At 41.5% G+C, this 22,554-nt stretch overlaps 1 protein-coding gene across 2 annotated transcripts in view; it reads left to right on the forward strand.

The window, feature by feature from the left end:
* POLR1D (RNA polymerase I and III subunit D) overlaps nt 1-20,673 on the forward strand; it is a 32,182-nt gene extending 11,509 nt beyond the window's left edge. The window contains exons 2-4 of one of the 2 annotated variants that reach the window (XM_084649184.1): nt 10,626-10,700; nt 17,160-17,450; nt 17,882-20,673. In XM_084649184.1, the coding sequence (XP_084505310.1) occupies nt 10,626-10,700; nt 17,160-17,433 (349 nt within the window). In that variant the 3' untranslated portion in view covers nt 17,434-17,450; nt 17,882-20,673. Of the gene's footprint in view, nt 1-10,625; nt 10,701-17,159 lie in introns of both variants that reach the window. The other variant, XM_084649183.1, reaches the window with a different exon arrangement.
* Nucleotides 20,674-22,554: the final 1,881 nt, after the last annotated feature.

Consider the following 22,554-nt stretch of genomic DNA (forward strand, 5'->3'; position numbering starts at 1 on the left):
TGGCCTGGTCACATGGCCTTGTAGAGTCAAAGCAGCCGTTACTTACAGGGTGTTTGGAGCATTCTCAGGACAGCTCACCGGGTTGGAGATAAGCTTCTCCTAAGGCCTGTTGTTCTTTCTAATGGCCCATTGCCCTGAATAGGTCCTTCCCCACCCACTAACTAGACTGAAAGTCTAGTGGGCATTACCCAGGTGTAACTACATTTGAAATACAGATACATAGTCAACATTTATAACTTCAGATACAAAAATGATACATGCATGCAAATAGGATAATCATTCAGCAAATTATAACCTTTTCAATGACATCTTACATGACCCATTTGCATAAAATGCATCATAATTATGCCATAATCATATCATAATAATATCACTGAAAAATATGGAGTGCAGTGTCACAGTCATACTCCCATCCTAAAAGATATTCTAGGGTCTGATGGAGCTCTTAAAAGACAATCATCAGTAGAGGGACAGTTCCTGCTGGGGTTTTCACATAGGTATTCCCTTGGGTCTTCCCACTCCTTACCCAACCAGAGTACTCTCTTTTATATTGTAGTTCTGACCACACCTAATACCTTATGCACATGCATGCAGGTGTCAACCTTCTTTCCCTTATCTGAACTTCCACATCCCGTGAATATTGATTGGGATGCCCCATTTCTCATAGGTTGTTTGTAGTTCCTCTTATTCTCCTTAGCATCTACGTATGACATGTACCCTACGGTCAAGATAGATATTCAAAGGTCTTACAATCGGGTGTCTCGTGGTCTTGGACAATATGTTGCGGCCTATTGCAATACATTTTTCCATAACCTCACCTATTGGCACTTCTTATGCGGTAACCTTGCTGGCATAGGGTTATTCCTAGGTCACGCATACATGTCAAGTGTTCTTAAACCTATGGCCTAGTCTGGCTAAGCTAAAATCTTACAAGTCTCATCCTGTTGGCCTTGTGTTTCGGCAATGCTTTACTAATACCTAATGCATGCTCATCACTCTTAAATACTTAATCTTCTATTTCTATAATTTTACAATTTAATCTGTTTAGCATACAGGGTGAAATTCCTTCCTGATTCAGGCCTCCTGACCTCTGAAATATGAGGAATGATATATGCTTCAGCCTAGGTAGTGTAATGGTGGTGCTATTCTTGCTCCTATGACTGTTGACTTTGTTTTTGAATCTCATCCCACTTTTCTTCTTCAAGTAGATGCAGCCGTGTGTGCTACTTAGGTGTGTGCATGCCCAGCGCACCAGAGCCAGAGAACTTTGCCCAGCAGTGCCCAAAGGGGCGGCACTCACGCTTTGTGCCCCGGGCAGGGCAGCACCACCCCAGTCCCCTCAGTTCCTTCTCACTGGGTGTGGCTACAGTCAGAGCTCCATCCGGTGTTTCGCCCCCTGCTCATTGGTCTGTTTTTGAGAATTTTTTTCTTACATACAGCCGTTCGTAGTACCTCTGGGTAAGTTTATGTTAGTTTAGTTATAGTGGCTATCTACTCTCTCACCAGGGTTCAAGCGCTGACTGTCCTGTGGGGCAGCCATCCCCAGCAGTGACCCCCCTATTGATTATATATGAAACCCATCTATAAATGATAAATGAATGACAAAATGAACTAATTGGCTATAACAGTCTTTCAGATGAGTCTCTAATGGTCCTGGTCAAGTCATTGATCCCAGAGAATTTTTTTAAGAGATGTTAGTCTCTGTGCTCTTTGATAAAATGAGCCATCTCTAGTTTTGTAAGACGCTGTACTGATTTTGGTACCTGATTGTGCCCACCCTGTTGGTCCCAGCATATTAGAGAGACAAGGTGAGTGACTTTACCTTGAATGGTCCCTTGAAATATGTGTAAACTCTTTATGCTAAAGGGGAGGGGGGGAGGAAAAAACAAGGGGAAATAGGCTACTTTGCATAATGACTTAGCCACTCCCAGTCTCTATTTAAGCCTAAATTATTAGGCTTAAATAGAGACTGGGAGTGGCTAAGTCATTATGCAAAGTAGCCAAGTCATTATGCAAGGTAGCTTGTTTTCCCTTGTTTTTTCCTAACCCCCCCCCCCCCCCAGACGTTCTGGTTAAACTTGGATTTAAACTTGGAGAGTGGTCAGTTTGGATGAGCTATTGCCAGCAGGAGAGTGAGTTTGTGTGTGCGTGTGTGTGTGTGTCCCGGGAAGGGGGGGGGGGGGTGAGAGAGCCTGGATTTGTGCTGGAAATGGTCCACCTTGATTATCATGCACATTGTAGGGAGAGTGGTCACTTTGGATAAGCTATTACCAGCAGGAGAGTGAGTTTGTGTGTGTGGTTTTTGGAGGGGGGTGAGGGGGTGAGAGAACCTGGATTTGTGCAGGAAATGGCCCACCTTGATTATCATACACATTGTGAAGAGAGTGGTCACTTTGGATGGGCTATTACCAGCAGGAGAGTGAGTTTGTGTGGGGGGGGGCGGAGAGTGAGAAAACCTGGATTTGTGCTGGAAATGGCCCAACTTGATCACTTTAGATAAGCTATTACCAGCAGGACAGTGGGGCGGGAGGAGGTATTGTTTCATGGTCTCTGTGTGTATATAATGTCTTCTGCAGTTTCCACGGTATGCATCCGATGAAGTGAGCTGTAGCTCACGAAAGCTCATGCTCAAATAAATTGGTTAGTCTCTAAGGTGCCACAAGTACTCCTTTTCTTTTTGCGAAAACCACTAGTGTTGTGCTTGCAAATTTAAACAATATAAATAGTAATAAGCCATTGGACTTGGATGGTTTATACCTCAGAATAATAAGATACGTCCGTGTGAGGATGTAGCAAACCAGTTAGCTTATATGTTCAGTCAGTCTGGTACCACATCAGAGGATTGGAGGGTGGTTTATATTACCCATCTATTGGTTTTTCTATTAACGTGAACCAAAGGCCTATAAAACAGTTAGTCAACTCATTTCTACCTTAGACTAAAATTAACTAGTCTAAAGAGCAGACTAGTTTTTGGCTCAAGGTTGAAGGTACAGGAATTATAAATAGTAAGTTACATAGTTTTACAAAGTATAGATAACATTTTGTAATATGAGTAAGGCTATTGACAAAGAGTGCTATGATGTTGTCAAGGAACCACATAAATGCATCAGTCTTAGGCCTAGTCTACACTACATGGTTAGGCTGATGCAAAGCAGCTTACATCAATTTATTTGTGTATGCATCTACGCTCAAATTGGTCTCCCACCACTGTAAGTGACCCATTATGCTGACATAGTAATATCACCTTCCTGAGCAGCATAGAGCCACAGTCAATTTATTTTACTCCTGGGGGAATTCTGTGCCACTGTGTATGTGCAGAATTCATGTCCCCCACATATTAATTTGCTTCCCCGCAGAAAAATGACTTTCTGACAGGGAAGCAAAGGGAAGCTGCAAGAGCAGCCACCCACTTCCTAGCTGCGCAGGTACATCGTTTCAGGCACCCAGAGCAACCGGCGGAGAGGTAAATCATCGCAGGGCTGGGAACACCCCAGCCTGTGGCTCCTAGCTTGAGCCAGGATCAGCTGCTAGTCCAAGCTGGGCTAGAGGCAGGAGAGGATGGGAATTCCTTTCCCCTACAAGGAGTGGCTGGGGCTGTGTCAGACCCACGCATCTGGACCTTCCATACCCAGACACCCTGGCCAAGCCTCACCCCGTACACCCAGAACCCCCTTAGCCCTCCATACCCAAACCCCACCCCACTGAACTTCAACCCCTGCATTTGGAGCCCCTCTGCCTCCAGACCCCCACCCTGCACCCAGACCATCCCACACTGAGCTCCCTGCACTCAAGCCCCCACCTGATGAGCCCCACCCCCCTGCAGCACCCTGAGCCCCCACATCCAGATCCCTACACCACTGACCCCCAACTAGCTGCACCCAGACCCCCACCCCACCAAGCCCCACTCCCCCAGTACCCAAACGCCCTGCTGAGACCCCCCTGCCCAGACCCCTCCACTGAACCCCAAACACTTTCACCTGGAAGCTACTGCAGAGTCCCATTGCACCTGGAACCCCCTTCCCCCAAAGAGCATCTGTGCATCCAAATCCCCCCACACCTAGACCCCCGGCTCGCCACTGAGCTGCCTGCACCCAGATTGTCCCACACAGAATCCTCTCACCCCACACCTGGATCCCCCCACACTGAGCCCTTCCACACTTGGATCCTGCCTTGTTGAGCCTACCTGCCCCACACCTGGTGCACCTGGCACAGAAGGGCAGGGCCCTAGGGTGTTTCTGGGGCAGGTCCAGGCCTTGTGCTGTGTCAGAATCGGGTACAGCCTCACCACTGAGTCTATGTCTCAGGGTTGCAGGTAGAGAGGCTGCAGGGTGATCTCCCACCTTCGTGCTCCCCACAGCCAAGCTGGAGCCTCTCTGCATTTATTTATTGACGACTAAAACTTTTGGAATTTTGAATTTTCTGGTGCAGAATGCCCTCAGGAATAGTATTTAGGTCAACACAGTGAGTGTGTAGACACTGTGTTAATTATGTTGACACAATCTGTCCTCCAGCAGCTGTCCCACTGTGCCCCACACTGACCGCTCTGGTCACCATTGTGAATTCCACTGTCTAGGGGTCATGGAGACCAGATGGTCCTCTTTCCCTTTAAAGCCCTGCTAATTTTTGAAATTCTTTTTCCTGATTTCCTGGCTTGGTGAACACACCCAACAGCTCTCCATTGTTGAATGCAGCTGCCCAATTCGCTGTGCTGGTTACAAGCTCCAGACGTGCTCCTGGCTGGAGCAGACGAGACATTGGATCTCCTGGGCTTGTGTGGGAGAACAGGCTGTTCAGGCACAGCTATGGACCAGCTGTAGAAATGTCGACATCTACAAGCAGATTGCTCAGGAGACGCAGGAGAAGGGCTATGACAGGGACCAGCGGCAGTGTCAAGTGAATAACAAGGAGCTGCAGCAGGCATACCAGAAGGCCGGGGGGCCAAGCTGCAGACCTACTGTTTTTACAAAGAGCTGCATGCCATGCTCAGTGGAGACCCCAGCACAACCCCCAGCAGCCCCGTGGATACCTCCATGGAGCCCAAATCACAAGCCCTTGCTGTGTACACTGAGGAAGGGAGGAGATGGTGGATGAGGAAGAGGTGTATGGGGGACAGGCAACCTATGGATCCAGCTGTGCAGTGAGCCAGGATCTGTTTTTGACTCCACCACAGTCCTGCCAGTCAAGCATGGTGGGGGTAAGGGATCTCATGTAAGTGTGTAGATAGATTTTCAGTAATAGGGATGGCACCCCCAAAGAGGCAGAACACATCTTTTGACTTTACTCGTGCTAGAAGAGGTAGTAGTACAACCAAGAGAGATAGAGTTGGTATCTGCTTTTTGTTCCTCTCCATAGCTAGGTCGGGGGCGGGAGGGATGTGGTGCAGTTTATTTACGTACACAGAGATGTCCCTTGAATCCTCCTGAGAGATCTTGATGAAACTTTCATGGAGGTACTCTGCAGTCCTCCCCTGAACATTTCTAGGGAGGGCTGCCTTTCTTTCTCTGAAGTAGGACACTTTCCCATGCCACTCGGCAATGTCAGCCAGCACTGTTGCAGTACACAGGCTAGTAGCATATGAGCCCAGGCAGCTTCAGGACACCAACAGGAGCTGTGCTCTCAGTGCCTTTGTTACCCTCAGGATTAAGGTATCCGGTAAAATCACCGTGGCCTGTGGAAAACAGCGCCAGTATTCAGTGCCATTGCTCTCTACAACTAGAATCACGCAACCGAGCAGTTCTCTCCTCATTTCCCCAACCCCAGGTGGGCAGGCCATATTCACTGTGGCAAGTGTATTGAATGGCACCGTGCGCAAGCAGTCCACACCGAAAGCAAGAATGTAGTGCATAAAACTTTAGGGGAGCAAGGGAAGTGAGTTCAGCATCTTAATTTTTGCTTTCTGTAGTAAATGCACTGACAGTGATACTACTGTGTGTTTTATCTTCAGCTGCTGCCACTGCAGCGGCCTTCAGGGTCTCCCCCTCCACACCCGTGGAATGCATGAGCCAGACAAGGAGGAGAAAGAAGAGGACTCAGGGGGACCTGTTTGAGATCCTGCAAGCCAGTACTGCATCAGACAGTGAGCACAGGGCTGGAAGATGAACATTGCAGACAGCCTGGAGAATGAAAGAGTGGAGAGGGGAGAGTCCAATAAGTCCCAGTAGGAAAAGGAGAGGGAGATGCACCAGGACATAATGGGCCTTCTCAGGCAGCACATGTGTGCTTCAGACTCCGGTGGACCTGCAGGTTCAACAATCGCATGCTCAGCTCCCTCTGCAGCCCAGCGAGAACTCAATATCAGGATCTCCCTAAAATTCCCTGTGGCATCAGGGGTCGCTGCACTCTCCCTACCACTCCACTCTGCAGGACATTAAAGACAATCACAGCTTCACATACCTATACAGACCTCTGAAAGGCATGGCTGGTGTATGTGTAGCTGAAATGGACATGAATGTTCTTTCCCTTTCATAAGTTCTGTTCTCTTAATTTATTACGTTGTATTAAGTTTTTTAGTGTACAGTAGAATCTCAGAGTTAGAACACCTCAGGAATGATGGTTGTTTGTAACTTTGAAATGTTCGTAACTCTGAACAAAATGTTATGGTTCTTCTTCCAAAAGTTTACAATTGAACATTGATTTAATACAGCTTTGAAACTTTACTATGCAGAAGACAAATGCTGCTTTTATCCATCTTAATTTAAATGAAACAAACATAGAAGCAGTTTCTTTACCATGTCAAATCTTTTTTTAAACTTTCCCTTTATTTTTTTAGTAATTTACATTTAACACAGTACTGTGCTGTATTTGCTGCATTTTATTTATTTATTTATCTATCTCTGTTGCTGTGTGATAGCGTACTTCTGGTTCCAAATGATGTGGTGTTTACCGGTCAGTCCGTAACTCTAAGGTTCTACTGTATTTGTTTTAAATAACACAGGGTTTTATTTTGCACTGATTTTACTACAGAATAAAATCCTGTCTGAAACATAATTCGTCTTTATTAGTTTATTAGCTGCCAAGTGCTTAGAAGTTCTGAAAGCAACTAATTACTTGTTACTGCACAATGTCACACAACTCAGGATCATTCACACATGCAATAGATACATTGACAGTGTTCTATTTCTGTATGTACAGCAATCATCACATGATTCTTGCCAAGCCACCAAAGACTAGGGCCATGTAGAGCACACTACAATAACACCCACTACTCTGGCTCACTGTTAAAATGGTCTTTCAAAGCCTCCTTGAGTTGTATAGCTCGGCATTGAGCTCTTCTAATGACCCTTGTATCTTGCTGTTCAGATTCAGCAGACAACCACTCCACCTCCATCACGACAGAAACTTTTCCCCCTTTGCTTCACATACGTTATGCGTGACACAGTGGGCAGCTATAGCCATTGGGATATTTTTCTCACTAAGGTCCAATCTTGTGAGTCAACAATGCCAGTGTTGATTTGTGTTGATTTGCTCTTCAAACAACCAAAAGACATTCAGCTCTCATTCTGCACCTGCTGAGCAAGTCTTCTGGAACTTCCCCAGTGTTCCAAGACTTAATGAAAATCAACATTAATGGTCCAGCAAGCTCCTCTGCCAGTGCTTGTAAAACTATTGGATGCAAATTATGTGGATCTGCTCATTTAAATGTCTGACTTTAGTAGCTTCTATTTAACATCCTCTGGAGAGACTAGTGGAATTGGAACTGTGTTAGCACCATATGATGAGACCATTTCATCTGTTTTTCCCCCATTTTACAGAACAGAAATATTTATTGAACGCACTTCTGTCTTTTCTGCATTATTATTGATAATTCTGTCATTTTCATCTAGTACTGGACCAATACCATTTTCAGTATTCTTTTTGTTTCTCATATATTTTTAAAACTTACCATCCTTAGCACTGCAGGCCATAGATTTCTCATTGTGTCCATTTGCTTCCCTTATCAATTTTATGCAGTTCCTAACTTCTGATGTATATTCATTACTATCAATTTCCCCTTTCTTCCATTTGTTAGGTATATTTTATTTTTTAGAGTTGCCTTCACATCCCCTCTAAACCAGGTTGTTTTTTTAACCAGTATGTCCTTCTTTCTCAATTGTGGCAGTGTGACTTTTGGGACATTTTAGTAAGGTGTTCTTAAACAATTCCTCATTACCATTCACGTTTTTTATTACGGTCTTCCTTCCAGATGATTTGATTTATAATTGTTTCAGCTTTGTGAAATTAGCCCTATTCAAATTCCAAATATATGTATTACTGCTCTGGACTTTATTTTATTTGCACATTATAAATGTGATCAAGTCATGATCACTTTTACCTAAGCTACCATTAATTTTTAGTTTAGTAATCAGTCCCTCTTTATCTGTCAAGATGAGATCTAATATAGAATTCCCCTGTGTTGGATGCAACACCCGAGTTAGAAAATTATCATCCATAGTATTTAGAAATTCCCAGGATGTTCTAGTACCAGCAGCATGAGATCTCCACATGTCATTCAAATTGAAGTCCCCCCTGATCTCTCAGCTTTTTTCCCCTACACATTATAGATAGGTGTATAAGGAGGCGGTCATCCTGTTCCCTAGTGTGATTTCGTAGTTTTTAGCAGACACTAATACCCCATCTTTTGCTTTATTGGTTAGGATCCTGATCCATAAGCATCCAATATAATTTTCTTCCGAGTTATTAGTGACTTGGAAAGAGGTAATGCATATTTGACATAGAGTGCTGCGTGCCTTCATCTTTTGCCCACTTGATCCTTCCTAAATAGGTTATAACCAATGATTTTTTTCACATTCCAATAATGTAAGTCATCCCCACCACATTTCAGTAATACCATCTAGATTGTATTTATCCTCATAAATGAGCGATTTGAATTCCTTGTTTGTTACCCAGGCTCCTAACGTTGTTGTATAGGCAATTAAATAATTTCTTCTTTTTATGTTTTTTGGTTCCTTGATTAATTTTGTTCTGAATATCTCGATTTTGTGCTGATTGCTCAGATCTTCCCTCTTTTTACCTTCCTCTTTTGATATTAGTTTAACACCTTCCTGACTACTCTACCCATCCTGTCCCCGAAGAAATTGGTTCCCCTTCTTCTGATGTTGAGGCCATCCAAACTATACAGTCCCTTCTCCTCACAGAAGGTGGACCAATGTTCCACAAAACCCAAAGATACCACGAAGCTAGCTATTCATTTCTGTCTTCCTTTTTTTGTGGGACAGGAAGGATCTCAGAGAAGATCTCTTGGACAGTCTTCCTCTTCAGCATACTTCAGAGTTCCATCAAGTCTTCTATTACCAGGGAGCTAGATTAATGCCAATATGAATCATCACTAATTGATCCTTGCCTACCTATTATTCTTGACATCTGGTGTTTGTGCTCTGGGAAAGCAGTACACTGTCCTGTTGTCTTCCTGACCCTTGCAGAATGTTCTTTTGAGTCTTCTGAGTATTGACTCTCCAATAAGGATATTTTGTCTTCCTTGGATGGTTGGAAAGCTCTTTGCGGGCAAGCTTGATTTTCTTACAGGTTGGGCCAAGCTGGCATCTACTTGTCTTCCCCGTACAGCTCTCTGTTCTGTTGGGCCTGCTGGATCATGAGAGATATCTTGCATAGTTTCCATGTTGAAGACCTGGTATTGATTTGAAACTTCTAGCTGTGTGGAATTCCTCCTGGTTCTCTTCTCTCTGGTGGCGATAGCCTGCCTATTTTTCTCTGTCTACAGCCATGTAGAGTGCCACCATGTCCTCTTGCCTGTAGTGGTTATGAACTGCCAAGCTTTCGTTCTGAATTTCTCTCTCTCCAGTTCCTTTGTGGCCAGCTCCATTCTTCCTTGAACCTGAGGTAATGGTGTTTCCCAACCCTTGCTGTGTATGATCTCCTCAGCTTCTCTAATTCTCAGTAACATCTCAACTTGCACCTCCAATCCAAGAATCATTTCCTCCAGCACAGACAACAACTTACACTTCATGTGCAGGACAGGAAAGCGAGCCGAGGGGTTTTTTTCATCGACGTAGATAATCCACCTCTTTGAGAGGTGGTAACTAGGTTGAAGGAAGAATTCTTCCGTCAACCTAGCTGTGCCTACAGTAGGGGTTTTGTGTTGTGAAATTTCACAGCCCTGAGTGATGTAGCTAGATTGACCTAAGTTTTAGGTATAGACCAGGCCTTAAGAGTAGATGAGGCCACTGAGAGAAGTCTCTAAATGGAGGAATTCATAAGTTGGTGATAAGCACTATTATTTTCCAGTTTTATGTCCTAGAGCAGACTGTATTTGTAGACTAGTAAAACTTGTTGTTTACTCTAAAATTTGAAATAAATAATGTAAGTGATGTGTCTTAAGTTTCTTTAATGACTGGTGGCTTTTAATATGAGCAGATGTAAGTGACGCATTTGGTAGCTGCTGTTGACTTCCTATTTTTGTCTTGTTGGGTAAAGATTTGGACTATGACAGTGAAAGGGAAATGATGACTAGTTGCTACCTCTTCCATTTGAATTGCTACCTTACACAAGTTGTTGGCATTGTCACTTCAACATATGAGCCAACTTTTCTGTACTTGCAATAGTTTAGTTTTTTTCTTAAATGGTCTATAAATCTGTTTTTAATATTTTTTCCCCCTTTTCATATCTAGAAAGGCAGTAGAAGAGCTTCTTAAAGAGGCAAAACGTGGGAAAACCAGAGCTGAAACCATGGGAGCTATGGGTTGGTAAGTTCTGATACAAATTAAATTAAAAAAATGTACCATACCTTTAAAATATAGATGGAATGAAAAAAAAAAGACACTAAGCAGTGTCAAAAAAATTAAGCCATATAAACTTAACATATGACAGAGGTTTTATCTCCAACTTTTAGTTTTTAATAGCATAACATTAAAACATTTATTTTCTTGACTTTACAAATAGTTTTCTCCAAACATAACAGGAGATGCAAAAATTTTAACTCCACTGACTAGGGTAGAAACTGAAGAAATTTCTGCCCTGAGTGAAGATTGCCATACCAAGCATTTACAGAATATACCAGTTGGAGAACAAGTGGCACTTTTTGTAGTAGCAAGTCCTTATCACAATAGTCACTGTATCAAATTTCAGTCAAGATATTTATGAGCCTGGGACATATTTGACAGTTAGTTTCAACATAGATGTAATTGCATGTTGGCCAGTAAACATTCATATCCAACTCAGGTTGGATTTTTTTTGTTTAGATTAAAAATACTAATGTCATAACAAACTTTATGACAAATATTTTTAATATAAATTGTTCTTTTGAAGTAAATTTCTGTTTAAAGTACAATAGTCTGTAAACTCAAAGTAAAATATACTTTTGGAAGGTGGTTTTTTTCCTTCAGATTTTTAATGTAATCTTAAATAAAATCCACGGGATTTTAATTGCCCTTCAATTAATCTTAATGGAAAGAAAACTAAAATTGTTGATACTTTTAGTATGCATTATGTCAACTATTAAAAGCATTATTTTGGAATAAAAAGCAGTATTTTAATTCTCATAGTTATTCCTTCAAAGTGTACCTGCACATAGTATTGTAATACAATAAATACAATGATTTGATCAGAGGTATAGTTTATCTGTCTCAAATTGGTTTTGATGTCTTTGATATCAGGCACTCTTAAACAAATTTAAGACTGTTCACACATCCAGATTGCACCAGTTTAGTGAGACCAGTTTCTAACCGGTTTAAATCCATTTGTAGACAAGACAGCCCTGACTCTCGCAAATGGAAGCTATACACCCTGAGTAATGGTATGATCACAACACCAGCAGGCTTCTCATGTGATTTGTTTTTAAAGTAGCTGCAAATGGGTTAAAGTACAGTGGTAACTTGCTTAAGACTTATTCTTTTCACATCGGTTTGGTCTAGACTTAAAAGTTACATCTACATAGCAATGTCAGTTGGGTGTGAAAAACCTCACCCCTGAGAGATGTAGCTATGCTGACCTAACCCCTGGTGTAGACACTGCTAGGTCAATGGGAGAACCCCTCCTATCAGCATAGGTAGTGTCTACACTGAAGCGATACAAACAATGCAACTGCAGTTTTGCTGCTATAGCATTTTTAGTGTAGACATACCCCTAGTCTTAGACCTGGTGTACTCACAGGGATTTGTATCAATTTAACTATTTTGGTTAGAAGTGTGATTTTTTTATACCAAAATAGTAATGGGGATGCAGCTATATTGGTATAAAGGTGATTCTAACTGCATCCCCATCTGTTTCTAAACCATTGTAGGCCTGGTTTACACTTAAAACTTACATCAACATAGCTACGGTGCTCAGGGGTATGAAAAATCCACTCCCATGAGCACTGTAGATGCACTGTAGACGCAGCTAGGTCAATGGAAGAATACTTCTCTTGACCTAGCTACCTTCACTCAGGGAGATGGAGTTCCAACAATGACAGAAAAACCTTCCATCACTATAGTCTGTGCCTACATTAGAGTTACATGGCATAGCTACGGTGCCATAGCTCTGTTGCTAGAACGCCTGTAGTGTAGACATATCATAGTCAAAGAGGTATGAAAACTCTGTGTAGACAAACCCTTAGTTTTGAGCAAAATCTGTACAGCTGGATGTGTTACAAGAGAACAGTTGGGGAAGGGGCATAATGAAGAAAAAGATAATTTTGTGCCTGTACTTCTAAAGTACAATCTTAAATAATTCCTGGTCTGTGTCTATATACCATTTTCTATTCAATACTAAATAGAAATCCTTAGCCAGAAACATTGTAGGATACCAAAATTGGGGCTAAAACAGGAATGTTTTGAGAGCATCCCTGTTGTTCTTTGTTTTGATTGCTGCTTGTCTCTATTTGACTATGTCCCTATCCTATTTCTCCTTTCTAAGTTCAGGCCTACGGTTGCAGTGGAAAAGTGTTCCTGTGCTCCACATAGAAATGCAATACACCGGGTGCGTGTTGCTAAGTCAGTGATTAGAATGTCATGGCCCAGTATCTTAATCAGTTTTACAACAGGAAGCACCACCATGTTCTGGAATGCAGTGCTACTCTTCATCTGCAGTTGTCTGGCAGATATTAGATTGAAAAGGAAGGTGGCTCATTGCTTATTAGGATGTGTAGCAGTTGGACTACAAATATTAAAATGCCATTAAGCTTTTGACTTAAACCCACAAGACCAGAGGCATGATTTTTGTTCCTATTATGAAGCTATCACAGCATCCTTGTGTTTAAGGTAACTTATTTTTAGATTTATAAAATATGCATTCATTTTAGCCTCTGGGAACATATACAATATGTTTTTAAAAACACAATACTTTTTAAAAACATACATCCACATTGATATGGTGGAGTAAAAGCGGTGTAATAGACTGTAAATCAGGCACACTTAATTATATGATCACATACATTCCCCCACATACCATAGAACCCGTACTTTATGCATACTTCACTTTGAAACTTGAATGTTCTTTAATATTTTTAATTTCCTAGGGTTTTTTAAAATGAAAAACAATAAGCACAAATTCCATTCTGTGGAACTGTTTGCTAGTCAGCAGTAAAATTCTTTATCTTGCACAAAATGCATATTTGCTGTCTTGCATCATTTAAAATCAAATATATGATTTCCATAGTCTTCTGTGGATCAGACCTTCAATAAGGCAAGGGCTAAAAGAGTACATTTTACTTAGTGAGGCAAGGCTCTTGCCTCATAAGGCTTGTCTACCCTAAAGAAACATTCTAAAATTTTTCCCACCATTGCTAACACTTGGTGAAGTCCACCAGTGAGTAATATGGATCACTCCCAAACTTTATTTTTTGCAGTACAACTGTGTACATGCTACCCATCTTTATAAAAATGCTTTTGAGGTGTTCCTGGAATTATTTATTATTTCCTTCCATCCAGAAAGCCATAATCCTTAGTTAGGAGTCCAGTTTAGTTACACACCTAGTATAGAAGGGGAGAAAAAATAACACTGACATTTACAATACCTCTTAAAAATAAGCTAAAATAGCTCTTTGTAGATATAAAAATGTCTTGACTTTAGTATCCAGTGGTCTTGAAACTTTCTGGTGCTAGAAGAATCATTTCTTTCCATTTCATTTCTAGAGATGGAATAGTACTTCCATCTTTAGTTTCGTAGCATTGTCATAAGGTATCCAGACCAGGAAAGATACTGGTCCAGGAATATTACTGTCAGCCTCCAATGTAATTTTGAGGAGATAGAGAATTGCACTTTTGAGGGAGATAAGGAGACACTAAAAATTTGAGACTGTTTGAAGCAGAGGTTTAGAATATTGCAATACATGAGGGAGATTGCAGGTGAGGTGGTCAAAAGTAGAATGTAATATGGGTATCGCCACCACGTGAGAATAAAATAAATGTATCAACATCTGGTGGTGAAATGCAAAAAATCTCTTTTATTTGTGTAACTATGGAATAAACTAAATTTGCACATCTGACCATTTCCCGTGCATACTGCCCACTAATCCATCTTTTCTGTCCCACTTTAGCAGTCCAAACTGTTCATATTCAAACTACCACCATTTAAAAAAATAAAAAGTGTGTACTTCAAATGCTTTATTTTCCCTCTCTTCAGTATCTTAGCATGAGAAAAGCCTGGACTGGATCAAGAAAGAGCAGGGAATGCTGTCTTGAAGATGATGATTTGCTCTATTTACTCCTAGATCACTAAAACCTAAAGATTGATATCTCACTGTAATGGGTTATTTTATCCCTGTGCTGCTAAGCTCTGAGGGCTCACTTCATGCCAGCACAGACCCCAATCCATGACACCTGTTTCACCTGGATTGCAGCCCTGCTTCAGCCTCTTTCTGATCTTGTGGCTGATGAATCCCTCCCATCAGGTTTCCTCCACAGAGGACTGTTCCCTTCATTCTCAGTGTTGTGCAGGCAGCAACTGTACCATCAAAAGCAAACAGTTAAACAAGATGCTGTTTATTTAAGGGGATTGTTTTATAAAGGCAGGGACTGTCTTGCTTCGTACTGTGCCATGCACATCAGTGCTAGAACAGTACATTTGCTTAAAAATAATAATAAAAAGCAAGCACAAACAGACAAATGCAAAGCATTTAAAGTTTTTATCTGGACAGAGGCTGCAAAAAGGTGCCCTAATACTCTAAGAAGCTTAAGGTACAAAGGTTTAAAGCTGGTGGTAAGTTTTCTGACACGTTGGAAAAAATTCTGAGCTTTATCATTCAGGCCTAGCCTTGTCAGCTATCGTAGCTTGTCCTTCCAGTCTGTGCGAATGCTTCCATAAAGTCTTCTCTTTCCAGAAGCTGTCTGGCTGTTTTATACAGAAGAAAGGCTCTTTATAAAGGAAAACACACAACCACCCCAGCCCCACTCTTGAAATCTTATGTTATCTGCCCAAACTTGTTCTTTGTTTACTTCTCTTTCTGTCCTTTGGCTTATTCCCCATCCTCTCAGGAAGGCTAGTTAACTCAATCCAAATCTCTTTGAACATGTCTGATCTTGGTCCTCATTCCCACCTGCATTGAGAAGCCATTGAGTCGGGACAGAAGTATGTTTCACAAAACAAAGCAAATGCATACTGTTCTGTGTTGTTCAATACTTCTGAATTTATCTTATGTCCCAGCATATCTATCAAAACATTCCCTGACTGTTAGGAGTTTGAAACTCCATGTTCTCATTCATCTGGACTTGTGCGGCTGAAAGATCCCAGATTTACATGCAACTAAAATGATCTATTCTGTAAAGCACAGAAAACAGATGTTGTGGCATAACTCTTTCATTGGCACTCTTCTGAAATGACCTGCATAATTCCCTTGAGGCTTTACTTCAAGAGTAATTATCCGTTAACTTTTACCAATCAAACATTTATATCCCCACATATCATCATGTATTCTAGATCTATATAAATAATTTTTTTTAATACTGAAATGAAACCAGCATTGGAGTGAAGCTTGACAACTGTTTAGCAGTGCTATGCAAATTCCTGTGGAACATGAATGAATACTGTATCCAGTTGAAATTAAGGGAAGATGCTAGATGTGCAAAACGGAGCTGCACAGTAATAATCTCCCCTGTACATTGGGGTTTAATAGCCCTAATTTCCCAGAAGTAGCCATAGGCTCTGAATGATTGCAAATGATCAGGATGTATTTCTTATATTTCATACAAAACACTCTGCTTTCAACAGCACTGTGATCCCTAACATGATTCTGGGTCATACGTTGAGAATTAGAGGACAGAGTGCCACCTACTGAATCAACACTTTGGATTTGTAGAGAAATTTTTTGAAGGTTTTTCAACCTGCACATGAACTCTAAACAAAGAAAGAGAAAAATGTCAGTGCAGCTCACAAGGGTAAAAGAAATCTTCAGAAACTTTTACAGCAGAAAAAAAAAATCTAAATCAGATACTGAACAATCTGTTTTATTCAGTGCATGTGTTAGAGATGACACGTGTAGGGAATAAAAGGTTGTAAAGAGTTAATCCTAGCAAGAGGAATGAAATAAGTGCAAAATATTTAGTTAATAAAACTAGCGGATAAAAAGAAAAATTGGTATGTGCTAGAGACTACTGGATGAGCTGGTACATGACAAAGATTAGAAACATAAAAGGGAAAAAAGGGGATTGGTGTCTTGGGTTTTTTGAAAAATAAACTTTTCTTTTGAAAGACATTTCCCAAATCTAAAGTTAAACACTTTAATAGCCTATCTATTTTATTACTATAACTGCTTGATGTTCCTAATGCAAAAATGCCTTTTACTTTCTACATTTCTCAATTCATTAAATAAACTACACTGAATATGTAAAACATGATCTTGCAGCCCTTTCCCCTCAGACTTGGAATATATATTATTCAAAAATCAGATAATTTAAGCAGTGACAAATAATTTCTAATATGAACTATGCAAGTCCACATATGTAGAATGTAACATAAGCTTCAGTCTCCACATCTTTTTTCTCTAATCTGTATTTCCTCCCTATTAAAGTAACACAACCATTCTGCTTCCAGCCTTAAGACTAAGATAAAAGGGGAATGGGAACATCCTGAATGTCTTTTTCTGTACTCACAGTTTACACTAGGTGGCATGCAAGGAAAGCCAAAACCACAAACTTGAATCTCTCTAAAAATTGTGGGGAATTCTGATGTGGAACTTTTATATTTGTGTTAAGATGTTGTTTTATGATTACTTTGAAATGTCTTTACAGGATGAAGTGCCCTCTTGCAGGTACAAATAAAAGATTTCTTATTAATACTATTAAGAACACGTTACCCTCCCAAAAAGAGCAAGACCAAGAACATGAACAGGAGGAGGAGGACAGTAAACCACCTGAGCCAAGCGAGAGCAGGAAAGAAGAAAAACCAAAGAAACATAGAACTTATCCTTACACACCCAGCTTTCAGGCCAGAAGAAGAGTCAGCTATTCTCCTCCTAGGTACCGGAACAGGAGCCGGCACACAAAGGATAAGTACGAAAAGTGACCAAGCAAACCGAGAAGGTGATGAATACATGCTGTTATAAGCCAGGGATGTAATTAAACCTTGGACTGTGGGGATGTTATTTAGTCTTTTAAAAAGAAGATCTTGTTCAATACAGATCTCTTAGCTTTTGTGAGAAATAATCTTGGAGTGGTTTTATAGGACTTTATTTGGGGCTCCTTAAGAGAAAATAAAGTACAACATTAATTTGTTGATTAGTTTAGAACTACGTACTTCTCCCTTTTTCTTCCCCTCCCTAATTAAACTTAGGGACTTGCTCTCAGTGGGTGTTGCAAGTTAATATATTTAATTGTTCAGTATGACTCTTTTAGTCCGTTTACTTTTTTGGAATTTAATGTAAGTAAATGTGTATTTACATGCAAAATTAGTGGTAACTTTAATGCTAAACTCAGTTAAAAAAACTTCATTTGTGTTGATGTTAATTTTGCAGGATAGATCAGACCTGAAGAAAGGAAGACTTGAGCCCACATGTACACTTTCTGTAGCTTGTAAGAGGTCAATATCTATCTACTGAAAGAACTGCTGACTTCTATAGATAATTTCTTTAGTGTTAAGAATAAATTTAAAATGGGCAATGTTAGCTTTAATACCTAGGAGGAATTATCTGTAATATGGAATATGATTCACCTGTTCTCATATGTTCTACAAACTGATCAGAAGTGATGACAAATATTAGCAGTAATAAACTATAGATGCAATACTTCTGTCTGTATTTAGACTTTCCTCTTCAGAGGAAGTAGTGTGAAAAACATAGAGACAGTGCTTTGAAAACAACCTCAGCAGCTAACATTACCATGTCTCTATCCAGGCCTGTGAATTTTACAATTAGATATAATACTAGAGTCACAGAGCAAGGATTAAAAAATTGTTTTTTAACCACTGATGTAATAACTTTCAGTGCCTGTATGACAGTTTTGTAGTGGTAGAATTCTAAAATTCATAAATGTAATTACACATCAATATACTCTGTATGTCTTCATTCTCTGTGTTCTGATTACTTGTTTTGTGAAGCATTTGGGATTTAAATATCCTCTGACATAACTATTTGAATGAGCATATAGCTTAGTTTTTGTTTCAAGTGAGTTGAGAATAAATCTGAAACCTGTTAACCGAGGATGCATCATGTATCATCTGTAAACTTGGGGAAAGTGAACATTTAAAATTGCTTGATTCTAACTTTAGAATAAACCGAAACATAATACTTAAAAATACTCTTGCATAAGAGGACTCAGTCTTTTTAAAAGGCTTCCTTAAAGGGACTTTGCCAGATTTCATGGGTCACAATATATAATTAACTTTCAACAATATTCATTTTTCATTAAATTTAAAATAACATAAAAAATTATACTATAAATACAAGTCATGAATATTACCATATGAATTCTGCTAAGTATATCTGCCAGTGCTTTAAATAAGGGTTCATTTCAGAAATGTATTAAATTAGGACTGTGTCATACCAAAGAGGAAATATAGAAGTAAAAAATAAGAGTTATGCCTACATTTTTTTTTTCCCACTTCAGAATTGCAAAATTCAGTGGTGGAGAGGGGGAATGGCTCTGAGCTGCTGCCAGAGACCAGGCCATGTGGGCCCCCTCCCCTAGGGGTGAGCATGGACCCCAACCCCTCCAGGGAAGTGGTCTTGAGCACACCCCTCACAGGTTTCTGAAAAACAAAATGGGGAGAAAAAACCTTCCTATTTCTTCCCACAGTGAGGCTCACTGTTCTGCTGTGGGGGCAGTGAAGATGGGAAGAGAACTCTGTGAGCAATGGTAGCAAAGGATCTTGGCTTTGGTAGCTAGACTCAGGGAAAGGGAGTGGGAAGGGTTGTTTGTTTGAGGGGGAAATTGGGAGGGATTGTAAGTTAGTAGTTCTGGGCTTCTGACAATAGGTTATCAGTTTTGTCTCTTATCTTTTTTTAGATTGTAAGCTCTGCAAGTAAAGAACTGTTTGTTTGTACAGTGCCTAAAACAGTGGAGCCCCACTCCTGGGCACGCCTCCTAGGTTTGACCAAAATGTCCATCTTTCCTAGGAGGCAGTGCTTCTGGTCTGATGAGGTACTCTTCCAGATGGGATTCCTTTTGCGTGTGCGCATTGTGACTCTGGCAGACTAGGTGCCAGCTCATGCCAAGGCCTCTAGGTCTCACTGAACACTGACAAATGCGTAGCTGGAAACCAGTCTGGCTCATCTCCATATTAGCATTGTTAAAATGCTAATATGGAGCTGTTAAGGTGTTAAGTTTATAAGTAGGGCCTTACAAACTTCACGACCATGAAAAAGGCATCATGGACTGTGAAATCTGGCTAGAGTAGGGAGGTCGCAGTATTCTCATCCTTACTTCTGCACTGCCTTCAGAGCTGGGTGGCCAGAGAGCGGTGGCTGCTGGGTGGGTGCCCAGCTCTGAAAGCAGTACCACTGCCAGCAGAAGTGAAGGTGGCCTGGTATGGGGGGGAGGGAGGAAGTCATAACTTTTGAGGGGGGGCAGAGCTGGCCTTATGGTCCCTTTTGGGTTGGGACCCACATGGTTACAACATTGAAATTTTAGATTTAAATATCTGAAACTGAAATTTAAGATTTTTAAAATCCTATGATCGTGAAATTTACTAAAATGGACAGTGAATTTGGTGGGGCCCTATTTATAAGAATGTGTTTAGGCTTGATGAAATGCTTGTAAGATGTTCCATGTATTGATCTCATTTATAACATCTATAACATCTCCCATGGTATAAAATTATGGTGAGTGTTTGCATTGTAAACCTCTGTAACTGTGTAACTCCCCAAATAGGAAAGAAGCATTTATTAATGTAAAGTACTGGTCTTGTACACAAGAAGGCCTACTGAAACCAAATGAGGCACTGTGAAACATCCAAAGACGAAGACTTTGTTGATTGGCTCTCCACATCCATGAAGAGGAGACAGCCACAAACACTTGTCCCATGAGTTTGAACTCTGGGGGAATGGAATAAAAATCCTTGACCAGAAGGAAGTGTATCTCTATGCTCCTTGGAATTTGGAGTGGGCAATATTTCTAAGCATAAGCAAGGGATCCCCAAGCTGCTTGGCTTGGATTAGTTCTAGAGGACATAGAAAGCTTGCACATCACAGCAGTTTTTGTTAACTTTTGAAACCAAACACTGTAATTTATTTGTGTGTATGTTTACCTGCTTCAACCTTGTAAATAGCTCTTATTTTTTTCTTAGTTAATAAATCTTTAGTTTATTATAGGATTGGCTATACGTGTTACCTTTGGTGTGAGTTTTAAGGTGAAATTGACCTAGGGTAAGTGACTGGTCCACTGGGACTGGGAGTAACCTGAATATTGTTGTGATTTTTGGTGTAAGGGACCATCTGTCACAAAGGCAAGTTTGCCTGGGTGGCAAGAGCCCAGAGTACCCAAGGGGACTGTCTGTGACTCCATGCTTAGGCTGCTATAGTGCTTGAGGAGTTCATGTTTGTTACTTAGTTGGTGAAATCTAAGTATAGAGCTCACAGTCAGTTTAGGGTTTGTGCCCTGCTTCTTGACAGTCTGCCCTGAGGCTGGCATTCACTCACACTTGTGAGCTACTCAAGACAGCTTGACATGCATGTCTCTACCTTTTCTGTTTTTTCTCTCCCCCCCACCTCCCCTCTTTTTTTTATCTCTGTCTGTCTAGGTTCTCATAATGATATCCATCTGAGCACATCCCAAGAGAACCAAATTCACAAGAAATATGCTAGTGGTCTAATTTTGCTCCCTACTTCCCCTATGGTGGTTGGGGCTATGCAGCTTTAAAGAAAATAACAAAAAAAAAAAAAAGCCCTATTGATTTTTTTTCTTTATCTTCTGCCTCTTTCTCCTCCTGTTCCTTGCTGAGTTTAGTTGCAACTGTGAGAAAGGTTCATTGAACAAAGTGAGTTTTATACTTTATTCTGAAGGCCGTGAGTTTTGTGGTCACTCCCCTTCTCTGGTAATGAGTTCTAAAGCCTTGTTTCTCATGACCTTCAGCTTCTGAGTTCCCAAGGAACAAAATTGTTGGATAGTTTTCTATAATGTCATGGGCCAATTCCATAGAGGGACTTGATAAAATTAACAAACCTTGACTTTTACCCATTATTCTGTGAGTAGCCAGTTAGTACTAAACAGAACATTGGCTGCTGCCTTCTGAACTAATTGAAGATTTCATGATTTGGGGTGCTTGTCCCTAATAGGGTGAGTTGTAGTAGTCCAGCTGTGTGGTCCTGAAAGCATGGATCTCTGTAGCTAGATCTGTGTTCCCTAGGCTAGGAGTTCTCAGACTGTGGGCCGTGACATAGTCCCAGGTGGTCTACTATGGGTGGAGTTAGTGAGGGTGCATGGGGGTTTTGCCCTCCTTCAAACTGTATACTTTGGCAGAGTGGCAGCCAGCGGTGGCTCAGGGTCAAAGGAGCTCAATGCCCCTGGTGGGCAGCAGAAGGTGAAGCAGAGCCACCAGGCGGTGGGCAGAGGAGGAGAAGGGGCCGACTCCAAGGGGTGGTGGTTTCCAGGGCAGCTGAAGGGTTTGCTGCTATAAGCAGAGCTGCCAGGCACCTCTTGTTCAGGCCACCTACCCTGTCATGGGGCCTCAGAGCTTGGCTGGGAGGGGTGAAAGGGCCTGGCCCTGGCTTCCATCCTTGGGAGGGGGAGAGGCCTGCAGAGAGGTGCTGACTGAGGGGCTTGCACTGTCCCAAGCCCGCACCTGCCACCATGCCAGGGAATGCAACACTGCCCCCCACCTTGACAATGAGGCTGCAGGTACCCCTTCTAGCACCCCAAATACCCTTCTCAGTACACCCACACCCCTCCAGTACTCCCTAGCTGTATCTCCTCTCCCCTCAGCAGTGTCCTCTATTTGGGAACTTGAATATGGTAACACTATGGCCATTCCCGCTTTGCCGCATCCTGTGTTCTGGGGCTATTAGGCCCCCTGGAGTATCAGCCCTGCAGACCCCCCAGGGATCGGGCTTGGCCTTGCCCCTCTGTTTCTGCCTGGAGTTTACAATGTCGTGATCAGGACCATCAAGGTAACAGCTGGGCCCAGCCTGAGCGCCTGCCTCTGCCCAGCATGGGCGGCCCTCAAGCCCTTTCCTAATTCCCACGGAGCGGGTGT

Source organism: Lepidochelys olivacea (assembly GCF_965140295.1).
Source record: "Lepidochelys olivacea isolate rLepOli2 genome assembly, chromosome: 1".
NCBI lineage: Eukaryota > Metazoa > Chordata > Testudines > Cheloniidae > Lepidochelys > Lepidochelys olivacea.